This window comes from Bombyx mori, chromosome 1 (assembly GCF_030269925.1).
Source record: "Bombyx mori chromosome 1, ASM3026992v2".
Taxonomy (NCBI): Eukaryota; Metazoa; Arthropoda; class Insecta; order Lepidoptera; family Bombycidae; genus Bombyx; species Bombyx mori.
This window is the reverse complement of record NC_085107.1, coordinates 11,736,805-11,754,345: the sequence shown is the minus strand read 5'-3', so window position 1 is coordinate 11,754,345 and position 17,541 is coordinate 11,736,805. Positions and strand designations below refer to the sequence as shown.

The following is a 17,541-nucleotide window of genomic DNA, read 5'->3' as shown; positions in this document are numbered from 1 at the left end:
CGAAATTTTCCGTTAATACTAGTGTCCGAGGCTTACCAAAGGCAAAAATGTTGTAGACACGAGGGTTAGTTTCCAGTTGTAGCTCATTGCCATGATGAATCCAACCGTAACCGAACTGAATCCTTGCAAAATAAGACCGATTCGTAATCCAGTAGCGCCTTGTACTTCTGCTGTATCGCCACTAAGTCTTGCACATACGGCACCAACTGTATTCGATTCTCTATCAAAGTAACCAATTTCCTATAAAAAAAAACAATTTAAAATACATATTATTATTTTTTCAAACAAAACTTATTGTTGTATTTAGCTTTTTGTTTCGTCTCACTTGTCTTAACAAAGCCGAAAAATACTTGTAACGAAGACGTGTCGTCATTTTTAATCCTGCAGTGGTAAATGTACTGCTTTGGATGCACATAGATATACCAGCAACTGCGGCCACAACGAGAAACAGTCCAGAATATAAGTCCGCAAAATATAAAACTTCGTTCTCGTCTGGCAAAATAAAAATCTGGAAAAAAAAAGTCCGTTAGTATCGAAACAAAGAGCAGTCCGAAAATCTTAAATGCTTGAATTTCTTACACCACTTGTGTAGCCCAATAGTAAAGCGAAAACAGGAAAGCAGGCTCCTTGAATGAAAGCTGCAATGGATCCGACTGTAAGATAGAGCCACTCGGGTGTATTAAGCTTCAGAAGCTGCCAATCACTAACCGGGGTCACGTCCTATGAATAATAATTTGTGTTGGGTAACTAAAATATAACGTATATAATCCATAGATCTACGTTTCAGCTACGTTCGCAAGTTATAAATTACCTCATCGTCATCAAATTCTTCTACTTCATAAGTGTCGCTGTAAGCGTGGCTTTGTAAGGCTGTTGACATAATTGAGGAAATTGACCCTCGTGGTGTAGCCATCCATTCGTGAGCTCCTGAAAGTTTGTTATTAAAATGTTAATGCTATTAACAGCGTCATAACATGATTTTTATACATGTTTATCAGTCAAACGGTCACCAACGATAATTTTTTGGGCTACAGTGTACTAAGTCGATACAGAGGCCCATAAAATTGACAACATGAATTTCACCCTATACTTAAGGATTTAAGGTCAGGTTCAATTGTACTGCATATTGGAATTTAAACTGGAACGCATAACTGCTTCACGGTAGAAATAAGACAGAATTACTTATTCGTATCACAAAAATATGCGCTACTAGCGACCAGTTATTGTTTCGACGCAAGTTTTAATTACTTAAACCTTATTAAAAGCTCACATATTTAATACAACACCAATATATCCTTATCGCTCGATAAAAAGTATACCCGATACGTTAATCTTCACGCAAAGACAAATTTATCTCTAAATACCTAACCTAATCCCTCCCTCTCCTTCCTCTGTCTGACTGTCATAAATAAACGAAGCTACGCGGTAACTTCCCCCACACGTCATTTCGGATCCTCCCGAGCCACTAACGGTGCTTTTAGGTACCTCAAGCACCGGTCTCGTCGAACCCGTCGCTTGCGACTAAGGGCTCGACGAGTAAATTAACCCTCAGACATAGCCCAATAAGTTTCTCGCCGGATCTTCTCAGTGGGTCGCGTTTCCGATCCGGTGGTAGATTCTGCGAAGTACGGCTCTTGCTAAGGTTCGTGTTAGCAACGTCGTCAGGTTTGAGGCCCGTGAGCTCACCTACTAATTAAGGTTACGCTGAAATAGCCTCTCAAGGCTCTCAGCTTAGGTAGGAAAAAAAAAGTAACTTCCCTGTGCGGTTTCAGTCTCAAGTTTGATAACTACCTACATCACCAAATGAGGTTTAAAAAAATTTCTTCAAAGGTCTGGCACAACAGCTTGTGTCTGTAGTGAGCGTAAAGTATTAATTATCAAGTGGGCTCGATTCATTTGCTTTCGAAGGTAACAAAAGCCTTTCATGTAATTCTGATTTACCTTTGGCGGACTGACGCCTGTGAAGTTTCCTTACAGATCGTCTTTTGACATCTGGTTCGGGTCGCACCGCTGGCTGAAGTTCGCCATTTTGTTTTGTTTCTTGTTCTTCCAGCACCGTTCCAATTTCTTCTGGCTCTTTGGTCTCTTTTCCGCTGGTAACTAGTTTGTGATAAAAACCTGTAAAGGAATACAGAATGGATACAGATGGAGAATTGTACCTATCTTTGTAGGTTCTTATAAAGTTTTAAATTAAATCTTGCATATGAATTAATTAAATGTGAAATAGTAAACGAAATAATCATAAAAATTTTGCTAAGGAGATATCTACAAGGATCTGTCTCGTTCGTTTTTTTATTTTAGAAAAAATCGCTACTATAGTTACCTTTGGCCTTCATCAGTTCAACATGAGTCCCTTGCTCAATAATAGTTCCTTGATCCATGCAAATAATTCGATGGCAATTCACGATAGTCGACAATCTGAAGCAGTTTGAATAGTAAAAACTCTATTTAGCGATATTTTAACCTAGCAATTAGTGTTTTCAATTTAGTCAACAATTAGATGCTGTGTACGCATCATTAATAGCATGTAGATGGCCGTTGCAACTATACTGAGACCTTAGAACTCATATCTCAAGGTGGGTGGCGGCATTTACGTTGTAGATGTCTATGGCTCCGGTAACTATTTAACACCAGGTGGGCCGTGAGCTCGTCCATCCATCGGCGCAATAAAAAAAAATTCGAATTGATTTTCATGATTACAAATTTACGGTTGACATTGAAAAGACCGAAAAGAATGGAGTGCATATGAATATACCCACACTCAGCATTGGGTGGACACAGGTTGAAAAAGAGAAGAGAGAGAGCTATGTGGTTTCATAGTATAGTACTACCCTACCTAGTAGTAAAACACAAAATGGTCAAAAGTATGTACAACTGCGTTCTCCCAGTATTACAATAGCATATTGCAACTACCAACCGAAATTTGCTGGACATGATTTGGTGTAGATGGCTAATACCATTTTACGTTTTTCTAACGCAAATCTATCAGACGTTCCGGCTTAAAGGATGGGATAGCCGTTATACAATATAATTGAGGCTTTGACTTAATTTAACACAAAGTATTTAAGCCTTGAACTAATATATTAAGTGACTTGAAAGTTCAATACCTGTGTGAGACTGTTAGTGTGGTTCTGCCAACGCTTGCTCTGTCCAATGCAGCTTGAACTTGTTTTTCGGAGTGAGGATCTAATGCTGAAGTAGCTTCATCTAACAGCAGAACAGCTGGTTCACGTAGAAGTGATCGTGCTATGGCTATGCGTTGTTTCTGACCGCCGGATAATGAGGCTCCACGCTCACCTATCACTGTTTCATAGCCCTGAAATACATACACTGAAGTCGTACATTTAGCGGTAGGCAGCGGCTTGGCTCTGCCCCTGGCATTGCTGAAGTCTATGGGCGACGGTAACCACTCACCATCAGGTGGGCCGTATGCTCGTCTGCCTACAAGGACCATAAAAAAAACATCATTATCTATTTTCCTATACAAATAACACTTTCATTGGTGGTAAAACGTCATAAGTTACTATGAGCCTATGTTTGTCTTGAGCTCATTGTTCGTTAGATTGAACGGTAAGGCAGTTATTATCCCAATGCAATTGAGAAATCGATTTTGTGACAAACCAGATAATGATATTGACGTAGCTGTGGCTATATATAGTTCAGGCAGGCTGAATGCATCATAGGAAAAATTTAAAACCAAAAACAAATTAATTTACTCTTGCTATTATTATAGAACTCTATAGTTAAATCGACGAAACTAAGGATTGTGGATAAACAAGTCAGTACCTTAATAAAAATTACTTAAAACGGTTTAATAGTAATTCTGCTATCGGACTTACGTTTGGTAAATTCTTGATGAATTCATGTGCATAAGCCATTTCTGCTACTCTGTAAACATCTTCACTTGTTGCTTCTGGATACCCAATGGCTATATTATCGTAAATCGTTCCTCGAAAAAGGACAGGCTCTTGTCCTACCACACCTGTTTAATTGGAAACAAAAGCAAAACTAGATAAAGCAATTGCTATTACTCCTAACCGTGTTTTCACAAAACTATTTAATAACCAACCCAACGAAGATCGTAGCCATCCTATGTTTAGAGTTTTCAAATTTCTCCCGTCTAGTTTCACGGAGCCTTGATTAGGATCGTATAGCCTTTGCAGGAGTTGGAGTATAGTTGATTTGCCACAACCAGATGAGCCAACCAACGCCACGCTTTCTCCGGGTTTTATGTGAAGAGAAAATCCCTTCAAGATCTAAAGACAAATTTATATTTTAACAAAGCGTGATCTAAATAATAACGTACCAAACTTGAAATGTTATTTTTATGAAATGGAGAATGAGTTGTATTCAAATTGACATATTTACTCTGGGCCAAGTCAGAACTCTTTACCTGGGCCAATACATATTTTCAAATAATTATGAAAATATATCTTTTTAATGATTTTTTTGGAATTCACAAGATAAAAACGTGAACGAAAAGGCAGTTATTTTTAATTTTATTTTACCTTAATATCCGAACGAGATGGGTAACTAAAGTGTACGTCTTCTAAAGAAATTTCCCCTATGACTCTTCGCGGAGAAGAACCCGCCTCACTTAGGCAGTCAATTTTAGGGTGTTTGTCCAACAAGCTAAAAATACTGGCGGCCGCACCACGGGCCGTCGCGAACACTTCCATATGAGGCACACAGAGCGTAATCGATTGTGTCGCCATGTACACCGAAAACGTAATCTATGGATAAATTAATTATTATATTTAGTATTGTGTAGTATATCACTAAAAAAAATACGTGTGGCACTCGGAGACTGCCGCGGTAAAGCTATTGCATAGCATTTTTTATCAACTTATGGAATTATAAATCGGCAATAATAATTTAATATCAAAACAACAATAAATTAAGACCACGCTATATTTACATACATTAACAGTCCCCTTCACACTCATAACCTAGATCGCGCGAGGGAGAGATGGACAGACTTTTCATGATGTGTATGCGGCAGTGCGACGTCACGCCGCGCGTTATTCACAAACACTACACCAGCGCAACGTGTGAATGTGTTGAACGCGAGCTACATAGTAGGCGTAGTGGAGGTGTCCGGTTATTTTCGTTACGGAATTTCTTGATTCAGTCGCCGCGCTCAAGGCCCGTGATAGAAGCTATGCAATAGCTTTAAGCTATGATATAATGATTAAATGTTTCAAAACAGATTAACATTATTTAAAAAAAATGTAAGCCAATTTTAACACATCTTTGGCTGTCTAAGGAAGAATGGGTGTTTCGGGGGAAATTCTTGCTATTTCTTTAGCGCTGAAGTCACTGACGTCATCGATCGTTACCTTTTTTTATGATTGAAAGGTTACTGGTGGCCTGGAGGCCTTTCCAGTTTCGCCAGGACAGGTGGGCGAACAAAGGCTCACCCAGGAAGGGTGGGTTTGCTAACAACTGCTCGAGCGCCTCCAAAGGAGACCTAACAACTCGAGAGCAATTGCTTCGCGAATGAATCACTACTGGATCGAAATGGCGACCCGCTGAGAAGATCCGGCGAGAAACTCAGCGGGCTGATATGTGGGTTAGGTTGCACGTCGACCTCTTTGTCGAGTTCGACGAGTACGGTTACCGAGGTCCCTAAGCCTGCTCCTAGTGTTAGAGCTAAAGGCGTCTAATGCAAAGGTTATTGGATCTGATGGATTCTTAAGGACGTGTCTAGGGCGTCGACAGTGACTGGCTTCTGCATGATCAGGGTTCGGGGAGTAGTCAGCGGCGGCAACGATAAGATGATAAATCATTACTTCTACTCCCATCACTAGATTTAAAAGCCCTAAACAGTACTCGTAATAAAATTATCGTACAGTCATGTGTTTTTAACACGAGTGCAGATTTTTGTGAAAATTACGGTGAAACATAATTAAATATAAATTTAGACATGTTATTAATACACATAGGTACATGTTAAGTTAAAATCGCGTTAAAAATACAATATCTATTCTTATTGCGAATTATAAAGGTTTTTCTTTACAATTTATCATCTCTGACGTCAGCGTATATAATTTGCATTTGATACGTCTCTCCGTCAGATGGAATTGTATATAGCATTTACAAAGTATAAAACGTTAATAAGATTACTCACACTTAATACAATTCCAATAATGTAAGTTCTCTCGTCGTCTGGTTTGTTGGCATCTTCAATAATGAGTCGAGTGCCATACATGAATCCAATTGTGTTTAGAGAATACGTGAGAACCCAATTAAAACCGTTTCCCAGTCCTGTGAATAAGCCGCGTCTGCTTCCACTTATTTCAGCGGGCTCTAACAATGATTTGTAACTGTAATATTAAGATGTAAACAAAACAGATTATTATCGTTATTATTATAATTGTAAATAGACATGCCTTAACAAGAACCGACTTCATATAAAAAAAAGATATTCCAAAACAAATGAATATACACTAAAAACAATAATCATCGAAATCGGTTGGCGTGACATTGAGTTATTCATCTATTTGTCGCGCACGTAATTAATCCAAGTTTAAGACTTATATGGTTTTCTCATAGATACCATTATCGGAACAGGACTAAATTGAAATGGGACCACACAGGATGCGTCAGCTTTCTAATAAAAGAAGAATCATAAAAATCGATTCACTCAGTCAAAAGTTATGAGGTAACAAACATAAAAAAAACATACAGTCGAATTGAGAACCTCCTCCTTTTTTGAAGTCGGCTAAAAGCACGCATGCTATAGGCTAAGCAGCGATAAAAATTTATTTATCCAAAATCATTAAGCGCGTCTTGTCATTTTTCCGAGTTAAATTATCATTTCTCATTCTTCGGTCGATAAAGCATGGTTAGTACGTTGCTGCGCGAAAAATGGACAAACCAAGAAATACGCATACCATGAAATGACACGACTAGCTCAGACTAGGTAAGTACTAGTCTGTTTAAAACGGCAAACGTTGAGGTTCTTATCGGAAGTGATAATGGATTACATTATTTACGACGTAAATGCGCCACCCACCTTGAGATATAAGTTCTAAGGTCTCAGTATAGTTACAACGGCTGCCCCACCCTTCAAGCCGAAACGCATTACTGCTTCACGGCAGAAATAGGCAGGGTGGTGGTACCTACCCGTGCGGACTCACAAGAGGTCCTACCACCAGTAATTGCGCAAATTATAGTTTTATGTACCTATAATAATTTATATATAATTTTATATATAAAATATTAAATTATAATTTTTTTTATTTTTTTATTCACCTACCGTTGAACTTCAATATTTTCTCCACCAAATGCCACGACCGTCTTTACAGATTTTAATACTTCTTCGGCTTGCTTTCCAGCTTGACTGTAAGATTCCATTTCTCGAATAGAGGATTTGGTTTGATACTAGAATCAAAATCGACAAGTTTGTTTTAATTCGTGATGTATTTTGATGAGGTCGCATTTGTGTTACGTTCGGTTAATCAAATTCAAAGCTTCAATCAAAATCAATCGTAGAACAATGCTTAGTTGTAATATCTAGGATAAACTCACATTTGTAAGAGCGACAGAAGCCATTATTGAGAATGGCATAACGGTGATGCAAGCGAGCGCAAGTTTCCAACCCAGCGGAAACGCAGTGCATAAACATATGATGGAGGTGCCTACTAAGTTAGATACCACGGCCAATTTCTCACCCATGCCTTCTTTAAGCTTCATTAGATTTCTAAAATAAGTAATCATGTTTCAATTTGAGATTTCAGATTAAGCCCGATCATAATATTCATCGACGAAATTTAATCTAACTTTTATTTTATTTTATTGCTTCGATGGGTGGACGAGCTCACCTGGTGTTAAGTGGTTACTGGAGCCCATAGACGTCCACAACGTAAATGCGCCACCCACCTTGAGATATAAGTTCTAAGGTCTCACGTATAGTTACAACGGCTGCCCCACCCTTCAAACCGAAACGCATTACTGCGTCACGGCAGAAATAGGCAGGGAATTAGCACGGCATAAGTTCGGTGCTATCTCGAATTTAGCATCAAAGCTCCTGGTTGTTATTTATCACTATAATAATGACATGCAATTATTTAAGAGATGTGTGTTGACTATATTAGCGATGAAAATGACATGCACATTGACATTGAAAGCCTTATCTTGGAACTTCTTTAACACAATATAACCCAAGTCGAAATATATACTTAGCTCAACTACATTTACATTTGTTTAAATGTTTGTTTTGTATTTTATTTAGATATCTATGATCGAACGTTGAACGCGATGAGTGTGTATTATCAACACTTGTAATGCCATGTCAACATGGTAATCAATTGTTGGTTATTATCAACAGCAATAATTCTTAAATACTTATTAGTTATATCCTAATATACTTCCCAATGAATTTACTCATACATTACTCAATACTGTAGTTGTTAATTTATTAACAATATTATTAAAATGAACCATAATTATTGATAGCTATTATAAATTGTTATTACAAGTTTAGTCAATTGGAATAAAATATAGCAGAATATTATTATAACTATTGATAGACAGGTTTGGACTAAATGTTTGTCGGATATCGATACTCTGTAGTATTTAGCTGATTAGTGGCAAAAAATGCTGTGCTTAATATGCTCTAAAAATAATTTTGGATATTTATATAATATTAGTATCAACCTACATAATATTATCAGTTACCGTTGTTTGATTTTGAAATGCCTTAATATCCCCAGAAAGTATTAGCAATACCGCTATGAATATAAAACGAAATATTAGAACGAAAAAATAGGTAATTTTATTATCTCGCTGGTGATGTAAATTTTTATTATTTCACAATATCTAAAAATTTAATTCGTTTTTAATTGAGAACAAATTAATGTAAAATAGGCAAGACTAATTATTTAATATTTACTCGAAATTTTTTGTTTGTTTAATACGATAAGAAATACAAGGCGTGTAAATTAATTTTGATACTTTACGTATACCACTATAAGTATTTCACTCTTTCATTTATTTGATTTATGCTTCTTAATAAATATTACCGTAACTAAAATTTACATATACATACATATTTATTATTAATAATTTAATGTGCTATATTTGTTTTCCATTGTATTCATATTGTGATTTCTATTGTGCGAAAACTTAAAAATTTGGTTGTTATCCAAACATTTCACATTTGTTTACACATTACATTAAACATTTGTTATTGAATATACAGATATACATATTAATACATTTTATAATGAAACCCTTGAATTGCCTCTATGTATATATTATCATCCAGTTTGAGCGCTTTGGGCAACAATAAATTATTGCGATTAAATAAATCGTGTTTCTTTTAAACTAGCGACCCGCCCTCGCTTCGCTTCGGGGGCTATAATTTATTATTGATTTTATTGAATTTCCTTTTATGCATTTGTTTTAAACGACATTTAGTTTTTTTACATCCTCTTTTACTACGAGTAGGTATATTTGCAGCACGCACACTGTCAATATTATGTCAAACTCCATAAGGTTACAATATAAAAATCATTAGAAAATTTAATATGGTGGTTATTTATTTTCAAATTTTCTAATTTTTCATTTTTAAGAATCTTCTCCAGACAATAACAAATGCAACAAAAAATTATTATCCAATTTGTTGTATCCAAATGAAGTTATGCGCGCACATACTTTTTTTTCCTACCTATGCCGATAGCCTTGAAAGGCTATTTCCGCTTTACCCTAGCGTGTAGTGAGCTCTCGGGGCTCAAACCGGAAGGCGCGTACACACATTACACAGATTCATTTTTATATATAAGATGACGTACATAGAATATATGCATAACAGCAAATACTCATAGTTTACACCAAATATTATATACTGTTGGCTAATATTTCTATGAAAATCATGTTTCATTCAAAAACACCTGCTTAAGGTAAATGTAAACAAAAGTATCATCATCATCATCATCAGCCTTTATCTGCCCACTGCTGGACATAGGCCTTCCCCAATGCCTTCCACATAATGCGGTCCTCCGCCTTCCGCATCCAACGACTTCCCGCCGTGCGCACTAAGTCGTCAGTCCACCTGGTTGGAGGACGCCCCACGCTCCTTATACCCATCCGTGGCCTCCATTCGAGGACTTTCCTCCCCCACCTGGCGTCGCTGGCTCGACAGATGTGACCGGCCCGTTGCCACTTCAGCCTGCTAACTTTGAGAGCTATGTCGTCGACTTTGGTTCTCCGTCGAATTTCTTCGTTCCGGATTTTGTCCCTTAGAGAAATACCTAGCATAGCTCTCTCCATCGCCCGCTGTGCGACTCTTAACTTATGGGCCAGCCCTGCCGTCAGTGTCCAGGTTTCCGCGCCGTAGGTCATAGCGGGGAGAATGCACTGGTTAAAGACTTTTGTCTTCAGGCATTGAGGAATTTGCGAGGTGAGGATTGCACGGAATTTCCCAAATGCCGACAATTTAAACAAAAGTATAAACGTAAGTAAAAATTTAAATTAACAACAACATTGTGCAAGGCCTTTTGATCTTTTTCTTAAAAAAAAGTTTATAGCTTTGTTACTTTGAATAAGCTTTTTGATCGCTGACACATAGTTCAGCGGTAACTGTATTATATTTCTTCGCTATGCCCCAATAGATCCATGTTAAATAATTTAAACTATTTGGTTTCTTCAAACATCTTAAAAATTGATTTAAGCAGTGTAAAATAGCTCACAACTATTCCTTTTTTTTGTATTCTTGTACTATCGAAAATATGTCAGTTTGAAATTATTGTGAAAATACACAAAAACGAAGAAAATGAGATGATCTTTTTTCTTTTTGGTATTTGAAAAAATATATTTTTAGTTGTACAGGTTTATAATAATAAAATGCAAATCATAGAACCAAAAACGGACAGAGTAAAAGAAACTTTGAAAAAAGAACAGAAAAGTCCCTTCCTATGGCATGTTGCAGTGGATACATTACCCAGAAATATAACCTATGGAAGCTTGTCAAGCAAATTCCTATGAAGCACGATAAGAGGAGATGCTGCATCAGCCCTGCGTAATATAAGATATGAAGAAGAATAAGAAGAAGGATACAGTTAATAATTCAATAATTACTCACTCAGACATTTTCGAAGCTAAATTGAAATCAGAATCGGTATCAAACCAAGTCATGTCTTGACGAAGTACTGCTGTCAGAAACAGCTTTCGTATGGTAGTTATCTGTTAAAAAAATCATCAATTAGTTATGGTAAATATTTAAATAGTTATTGTTTCGTCGATATTAAACCCAGGTAATGTTTGGATTTAAATTTACCAGTGGTATGCGGTATTTTGATGAAGCGACCATCGTAATGCAATACAAATGCAATACACTTAAGACTTTCCCCTCAAGGCGGGTGGCGATTATTACATCGGACCTACGGGCTTCAATAACCACTTAAAATATGGATGCTCATTGACCATATATGGAAATAAATAAAAAACAACTTTGCTAGTAACTTTAGCACGCGACTAAACTATACCTTAATATCTGTTTAGTTTAATTAATTCAATGCGATTTCACAAAAGCAAATTAAATACGAAGATCTTTGCTGAACAAAACTATTGGAGGTTTATAAACCAGACTGACCTTAAAGAGCTTGTTGAAACTTGTGCTTGTTGAAATTTGGGAAAGCTCTCACCTGTTTGAGTGCACTCCAGCTTACCAAAGCCACCGATAGAACGTTGCATAATATCGAGAAGATTATACTGACAAATGCCCCTATAGCCACAGCTTGTGCATCTTCGATCAAAGCAGCCATATTTTCTTCGTGCGTGGCATTGTATCTAGACAATTATATTATTATCCATATTAATGTTAGTAGCAGTGATTCCTTAAAAATATTATATGAAGTGTCAAGTTCAGTTTTTATACTAAGGCACACACGGATAAAGCCTTATCATTGACTCCACGGAATAGATAAATAAGGTTGGAAAGGCCTTTGCTCTAATTTTGTATCAGAACCAGTGTCGCCGCTTCATCCCCACTATTTTAATTTCTACACATACACACACTGTGATTACAAGTATTTCGCACACAACAAAAACACCCACACATAAATCTCAGGACAGATATTCGTTCCCAAACTAGCACAAAACACCCGTAGGCATACACACTCACACACGCAAAAAGGCAATAAAAATGTTCATACACGCTAGTGCTTGATCAAATCGATATTATTTATCGATAAATTATCTGATGAATGAATGGAGAAAATGAAACATGAAATAAATATTGAAAAAAAAATTACTTTTATTAATTACAAATAGTCACTGTCGCTGGAATAAAACGTATTTGTTAAGCAGTTGGCGCTTCCTATTAATTGCGAATGAATTTTTCAAAACTAAGTGTATTCTGATTTTTTTATGGTAAAATCATTTTCAGTAAAATGTTTAGAGCAAATAGTACTCGTCTTTGTCTCCAGTTTCCTCTACCTGTCACGTCAATCCATTGTTCCCTGGCGTTAGGTTCTTTAGGAAACCTAAAATTTTTTATTTACTGCATAAGTCAAATAGCATTTTACTTAGATTTTAATACGTCTTAGACAATATAGTAAATACCCGTAAATTAGTCTACATGCCCCTTTATATTATACCTTCACTTTAATTCAATAATAATAATTCAATAATAATAATACATATTTATTTTACTCAAAATTCGTCTCACTAAGAATATACTAGGTATCATTAATTAAATATAAAATAATGCAAAAATTATCCATGTCAAATGTAAATATAGTCGAGAATTCTGTCGATGATTTTATTTCACCACATGGTCACCTCACTATCGACAAACTAGCGCCGTACACCACGGCCAATCAGGGCAGAGGCCGAAATTTCAAAGATTGAAGTGTAGAGAACGCAATGCATGTAGTACATTGGAAGCTGACTTGGTCATTGCGTTCATTGGGCGAGTACACATCGCGCAATGTATGCTATTTATAACTTGCTGCAATAATATTGTTAATGTTTGGAATTTCATAATGCTCAGTATATTTTTATGTTTTAGACAAATAATATTGTAATTAAATGGTAATTTCGACTTACCGATCGAAAGATATACCCCCTCGCTCAATACTTGAGGTCTGATTTTTTGTTTTACAAGTTATAATTGCACAACACGGCACTATAAAGCGGAGATCTGTTCGCCAAAGTAGTCCGAAGCGCACTAAACGCGGTGAATGAAAGAATCGGTCGAGTTATGTTTGTACAATCATAACTGTGGCACGCTTGCCCCGCCTACATTACCATTCCAACCTTATTTATCTATTCCGTGATTGACTCCATACGCACGAGTTCACAACTTAGTAAAATTTTATGCAAGTGACGTGAACTGAATGTGAAAGACTGTTAGCAGATTATTGATTTAAAAAAAAACCTTAGTACTTAATTACCTTAGAGTTCAATGACTTTAGGCTACACGACAAGTACTTGAAATGTAGTTAATTAATTAAACTCAAATGATAATGAACCAGCGATAGCTGATCTTAGTGAGTCACAGGTAATGTTGTTTAGTTAAAATATAGTAAAATTTCATTATCAGAACCTGAGACTTTCATATTATGTATTTAGTTAATCTTATTGACGGGAAGTGTCTAATGTCTGAGCACAATCTTATCGCTACGCAACATCACAGCTTGCAATTTAGTACAATAAAGCAATAAAAGCCTTAAAGTCTATAAATACGCGTAAAGTCTGTTAATAGTGTTCTCTTTTTTATACTATCACTATTCACTATCGAGAAGAATTCGCTTCCTAGATGTTAATAAGTAGATACCCGTTGGAAAGGTCATGTCACTTACTGTAGTCATTTTCTAATCATTACATAGTATGTTTAATATTTTATTGCATGAACCATCTGTCAGTTCACCAGAAATACCACCACCAAGGACACACATACAATTAGCGCTAGTAACAAGAGAGCGTGACCGCGTTTCACTATTAATAAATAAAAAGACTATCTTCTGATCTGGGTTTAGACTTACAATCTCCGACCGCCTCCAAATAGAGACATTATAGGCATTTTACTGGTCAATCTGTCCGGCGGCACAGTTCTCTCAACAAAGGCAGTGCTCATTTCTCCAACTTGCATCAGGTTGTAGGTGACACCTCCAGCACTGAGAAGTCCGAATACTGTCCCCAAGATTGTGGCCGTAAGCTCCAACCACGTGGCGTAACGAAACTGATCAAAAAATAAGCAAAGTAAGCTTTCTTTCGTTACGTAAATTTTGAATGACTACCTCACAGCGATAGTGATTTTACAAATTTTAGTATTTTACTTATATTTTAAGTAAAAGCTGCTTAATCAAAAGCTACATAACAAATAGGAAAAATAGATGATGTCGCGCTGTTATTAAGTTTTGTAAATAGTATATGACCGTGCCTATGAAGTATGATTTTATTTTTAATTTAGTTTCGTTGTAATTCGAAAGAGATTCAACATACATTTCATTTAATTTATTCAAAACCTTTTGTTTTGAATTTATTGAGAATTTAGTGAAGAAATAATTCTAATGTCATTAAATTAAACTTCTATTGTTATTCTCAAATAAAGCTAAATGACATTTTCTATTTTTTTGCATTATTCGAGTATAGCCAATCTATCTTCACTATTCGTCTGCTAGATTAGTATTCATTAATGAAGCGTAAATAATTTAAAATTGTGTTTCTTGTTGTGTAATATTAAATAATACAGAGATTTTATAGTTTTTGTAACGCAAACAAAGCTGTTGTAGATTTACATGTTAAATAAAAGATTTTATTACCACACGTAATTGTACTATTTAAGCAAATAATGACATATGATAATAATTATTAGCGTAATAAGTCCTAAAAATCCCAATTAAGACCACGTATAAATTTGTATATTAATTTTCTGTTTACTCATAAACGTTTCTTTATATGTATTTTCTTCTTATCAAAATGGCAACCCGATTTTAAATCCTGAAACAATTCAAGGTGTTTGCTTTTACTTCCTTTAAGTGTTGATGTCTCAAATATTATTTGATGTAACGCATTCCATGATGATCACGTAACTATCACAAAATTAATCCTTTTATTTCCTTACATGAGCGTTTATAATTGAGGAGGCGAATCAGATATAAAGCTTAAATAATCCTTATTTAATAATTCGATTGCGGTTTGCTCCTTCAAATGGATCGAATATAGCAAGAAAACGATAGCTACAGCTCTAGTCATATATCAACTAATACAGAAAATACTTAGTCGAAATCGACAATTCGTATTTTAAATACAAAACTGGATAATCTATACATACATATAAATAAAATTGAAGTGTCTGTTTGTAATATAACGGCTTTTTACTACACGCATATGAATATAGGTACGGTACATACACCAAAATAACATTTTTTACAATTTTTGTCTGTCTGACCGATTTTGACGAGATTTTCACTGATAGGTAGCTGATTTTTTTTAGAGTAGTTTCGTTATCAATTATAATATTTAATGTTTTCGAAGCGAAGCGAAGTCGGGTCGCTAGTTTTAAATATTATCGAAATACGACCTTAATAATCGAAAAATCGAGATTTTATTTGCTGTATTAAATTTTCTCATTTACTTTATTATTGCCTTTTGAAAAACTTATTATATCTCAAGCTTTTTAATTGATACCACTACATATTTCGAAACAAAATTAAAAGTAATTTGACTGTATGTTCTGGATGAAAAAGGGTTGTTCGTAATTTATAGAGGTCATAATAATTAAAATAATTTAATTACGAAAAAAAGCATAGCATTAGATTGTGTCATATGGTTTTTTTCCCTATAGTTACTAGGCAGGACACCAAAATACGCGTTTGCTATTATATGTTATATATAATATGTTAATATATATTGAAAATTTAATTCGCTTGATAAGCTAAGGAATTTGAATTGGTCTTATTAAACAGTTTTAAAATGTTTACAGAAATACTGTTTCATCTTAACAACGGACTATAGATCGTATTGTCGGTAACTTAAAATCAATTTTAATATCATTAAAAAAATTCACGATCCTACTATGAAAATCGAAGGTATTCATTGTAACTATAGCAATTACCAAGCGTAAAAACTGGTAAATTATTACATACTTCTTTTTTATTGCTTAGATGGATGGACGAGCTCACAGCCCACCTGGTGTTAAGTGGTTACTGGAGCCCATAGACATCTACAACGTAAATAAGCCACCCACCTTGAGACATAAGTTCTAAGGTCTCAGGTATAGTTACAACGGCTGCCCCACCCTTCGAACCGAAACGTATTACTGCTTCACGGCAGAAATAGGTAGGGTGGTGGTACCTACCCGTGCGGACTCACAAGAGGTCCTACCACCAGTAAAGCGTACGTATTTCATTAGAAAAATTGGTACTTACCTGCGGAATTCGAACACCAGTGCACCGCAATATACGAATGCATCGAACGTCTTATCGTATCTTATTAGTCTTGGCCACGACCACTTCAAATAAACGACTTCATAGTAAAAATTAAGAATACTCACTATTTGAAAGAAAGAAAGTGACGATTCAACGATATTTTCTTCGAGTTTTCTATAAAAAAGAAACAAAAACACTCGTAGCAAACACTTGTAATATTTTTCTTAAATAAACATATCGACAAACACACATATCAGAACGTTGTTGCAATAAATAAAATGTCTCAAGGACATCACTATTTGCGTTATAAATAATACTAATAAATACTTTGAAAACATAACACTATTATAATAGAAAAAATAGCCGGCAAACAAATATTTCGCCTGGCATTAATTCACTAAAGTACGTGCTGCAAAAACAAAACGGAATAGTAAAAACCATTGCGTAATTCAAAGTGTTCAAAAAAAAAATTAAAGGGAAGGGTTCCGTTAAATTTTCAATAACAATGTCGAATTGAAAACGATTGGAAAACTTCTATAAATGCTATAGTAATGAATGTAGCCTTTTATTAAACATCAATTATTCAGTCAGTGTGATACAAATGAAATTTTATATTTAGCTCACGGAGCCTTGTTGCAGATTGTGTCCTAGTTACGTTAAAAATCAATATTTTAAAATTTAATGCATTGCTTAAGAGAAAAAGGTGATAAGAAATGTTTTCTTTTATAGATGCTTAACATTACGAAATACTTTTCTTCAACGTGTTCCTAATACTATTTTCAAATCATCAATATGAAAGTTTTTCTTTCATAATAGAAAACTGCTAAAAATTAGATGTTTCGTAAAATTTAACATGTATTTAATTTGCGCACTTTATATTTCAAATTTTTTTCATTTTAACAGAAAAAAAATAAAAAACAAAATAAATTATACAATGTAACAACAATATACAATTTCTTAAGAAATAGCCAGTAAGGCTTCTTGATTAAAACGCAATCGATTGCTTGATAACCAAAAACTTACATTTTTTTTTCTTTTTTGACCCCCATTTTGTATTTTCTAGGGTTGACGTGTGTCTCTCACAGTGTCTGGTATACTAATAGCAGAGCTGGTTTAAATTCGTTATCAACAGCACATAACTGTTTGTGTTCTTACAATAATT

At 35.2% G+C, this 17,541-nt stretch overlaps 1 protein-coding gene across 1 annotated transcript in view; it reads right to left on the bottom strand.

Moving 5' to 3' along the window:
* Positions 1-17,541, bottom strand: part of LOC101735703 (multidrug resistance protein homolog 49) — a 24,348-nt gene extending 6,807 nt beyond the window's left edge. Inside the window, exons 1-18 of the mRNA XM_004929867.5 lie at positions 17,403-17,541; positions 16,505-16,553; positions 13,992-14,188; positions 11,649-11,793; positions 11,087-11,187; positions 7,534-7,705; positions 7,262-7,386; positions 6,131-6,326; positions 4,509-4,733; positions 4,070-4,256; positions 3,840-3,982; positions 3,108-3,316; positions 2,324-2,418; positions 1,942-2,118; positions 812-927; positions 580-720; positions 326-508; positions 37-240 (exon numbers count right to left, since the gene is read on the bottom strand). Of these exons, the coding sequence (XP_004929924.1) occupies positions 37-240; positions 326-508; positions 580-720; positions 812-927; positions 1,942-2,118; positions 2,324-2,418; positions 3,108-3,316; positions 3,840-3,982; positions 4,070-4,256; positions 4,509-4,733; positions 6,131-6,326; positions 7,262-7,386; positions 7,534-7,705; positions 11,087-11,187; positions 11,649-11,793; positions 13,992-14,188; positions 16,505-16,553; positions 17,403-17,428 (2,691 nt within the window). The 5' untranslated portion in view covers positions 17,429-17,541. The remainder of the gene's footprint in view (positions 1-36; positions 241-325; positions 509-579; positions 721-811; positions 928-1,941; positions 2,119-2,323; positions 2,419-3,107; positions 3,317-3,839; positions 3,983-4,069; positions 4,257-4,508; positions 4,734-6,130; positions 6,327-7,261; positions 7,387-7,533; positions 7,706-11,086; positions 11,188-11,648; positions 11,794-13,991; positions 14,189-16,504; positions 16,554-17,402) is intronic.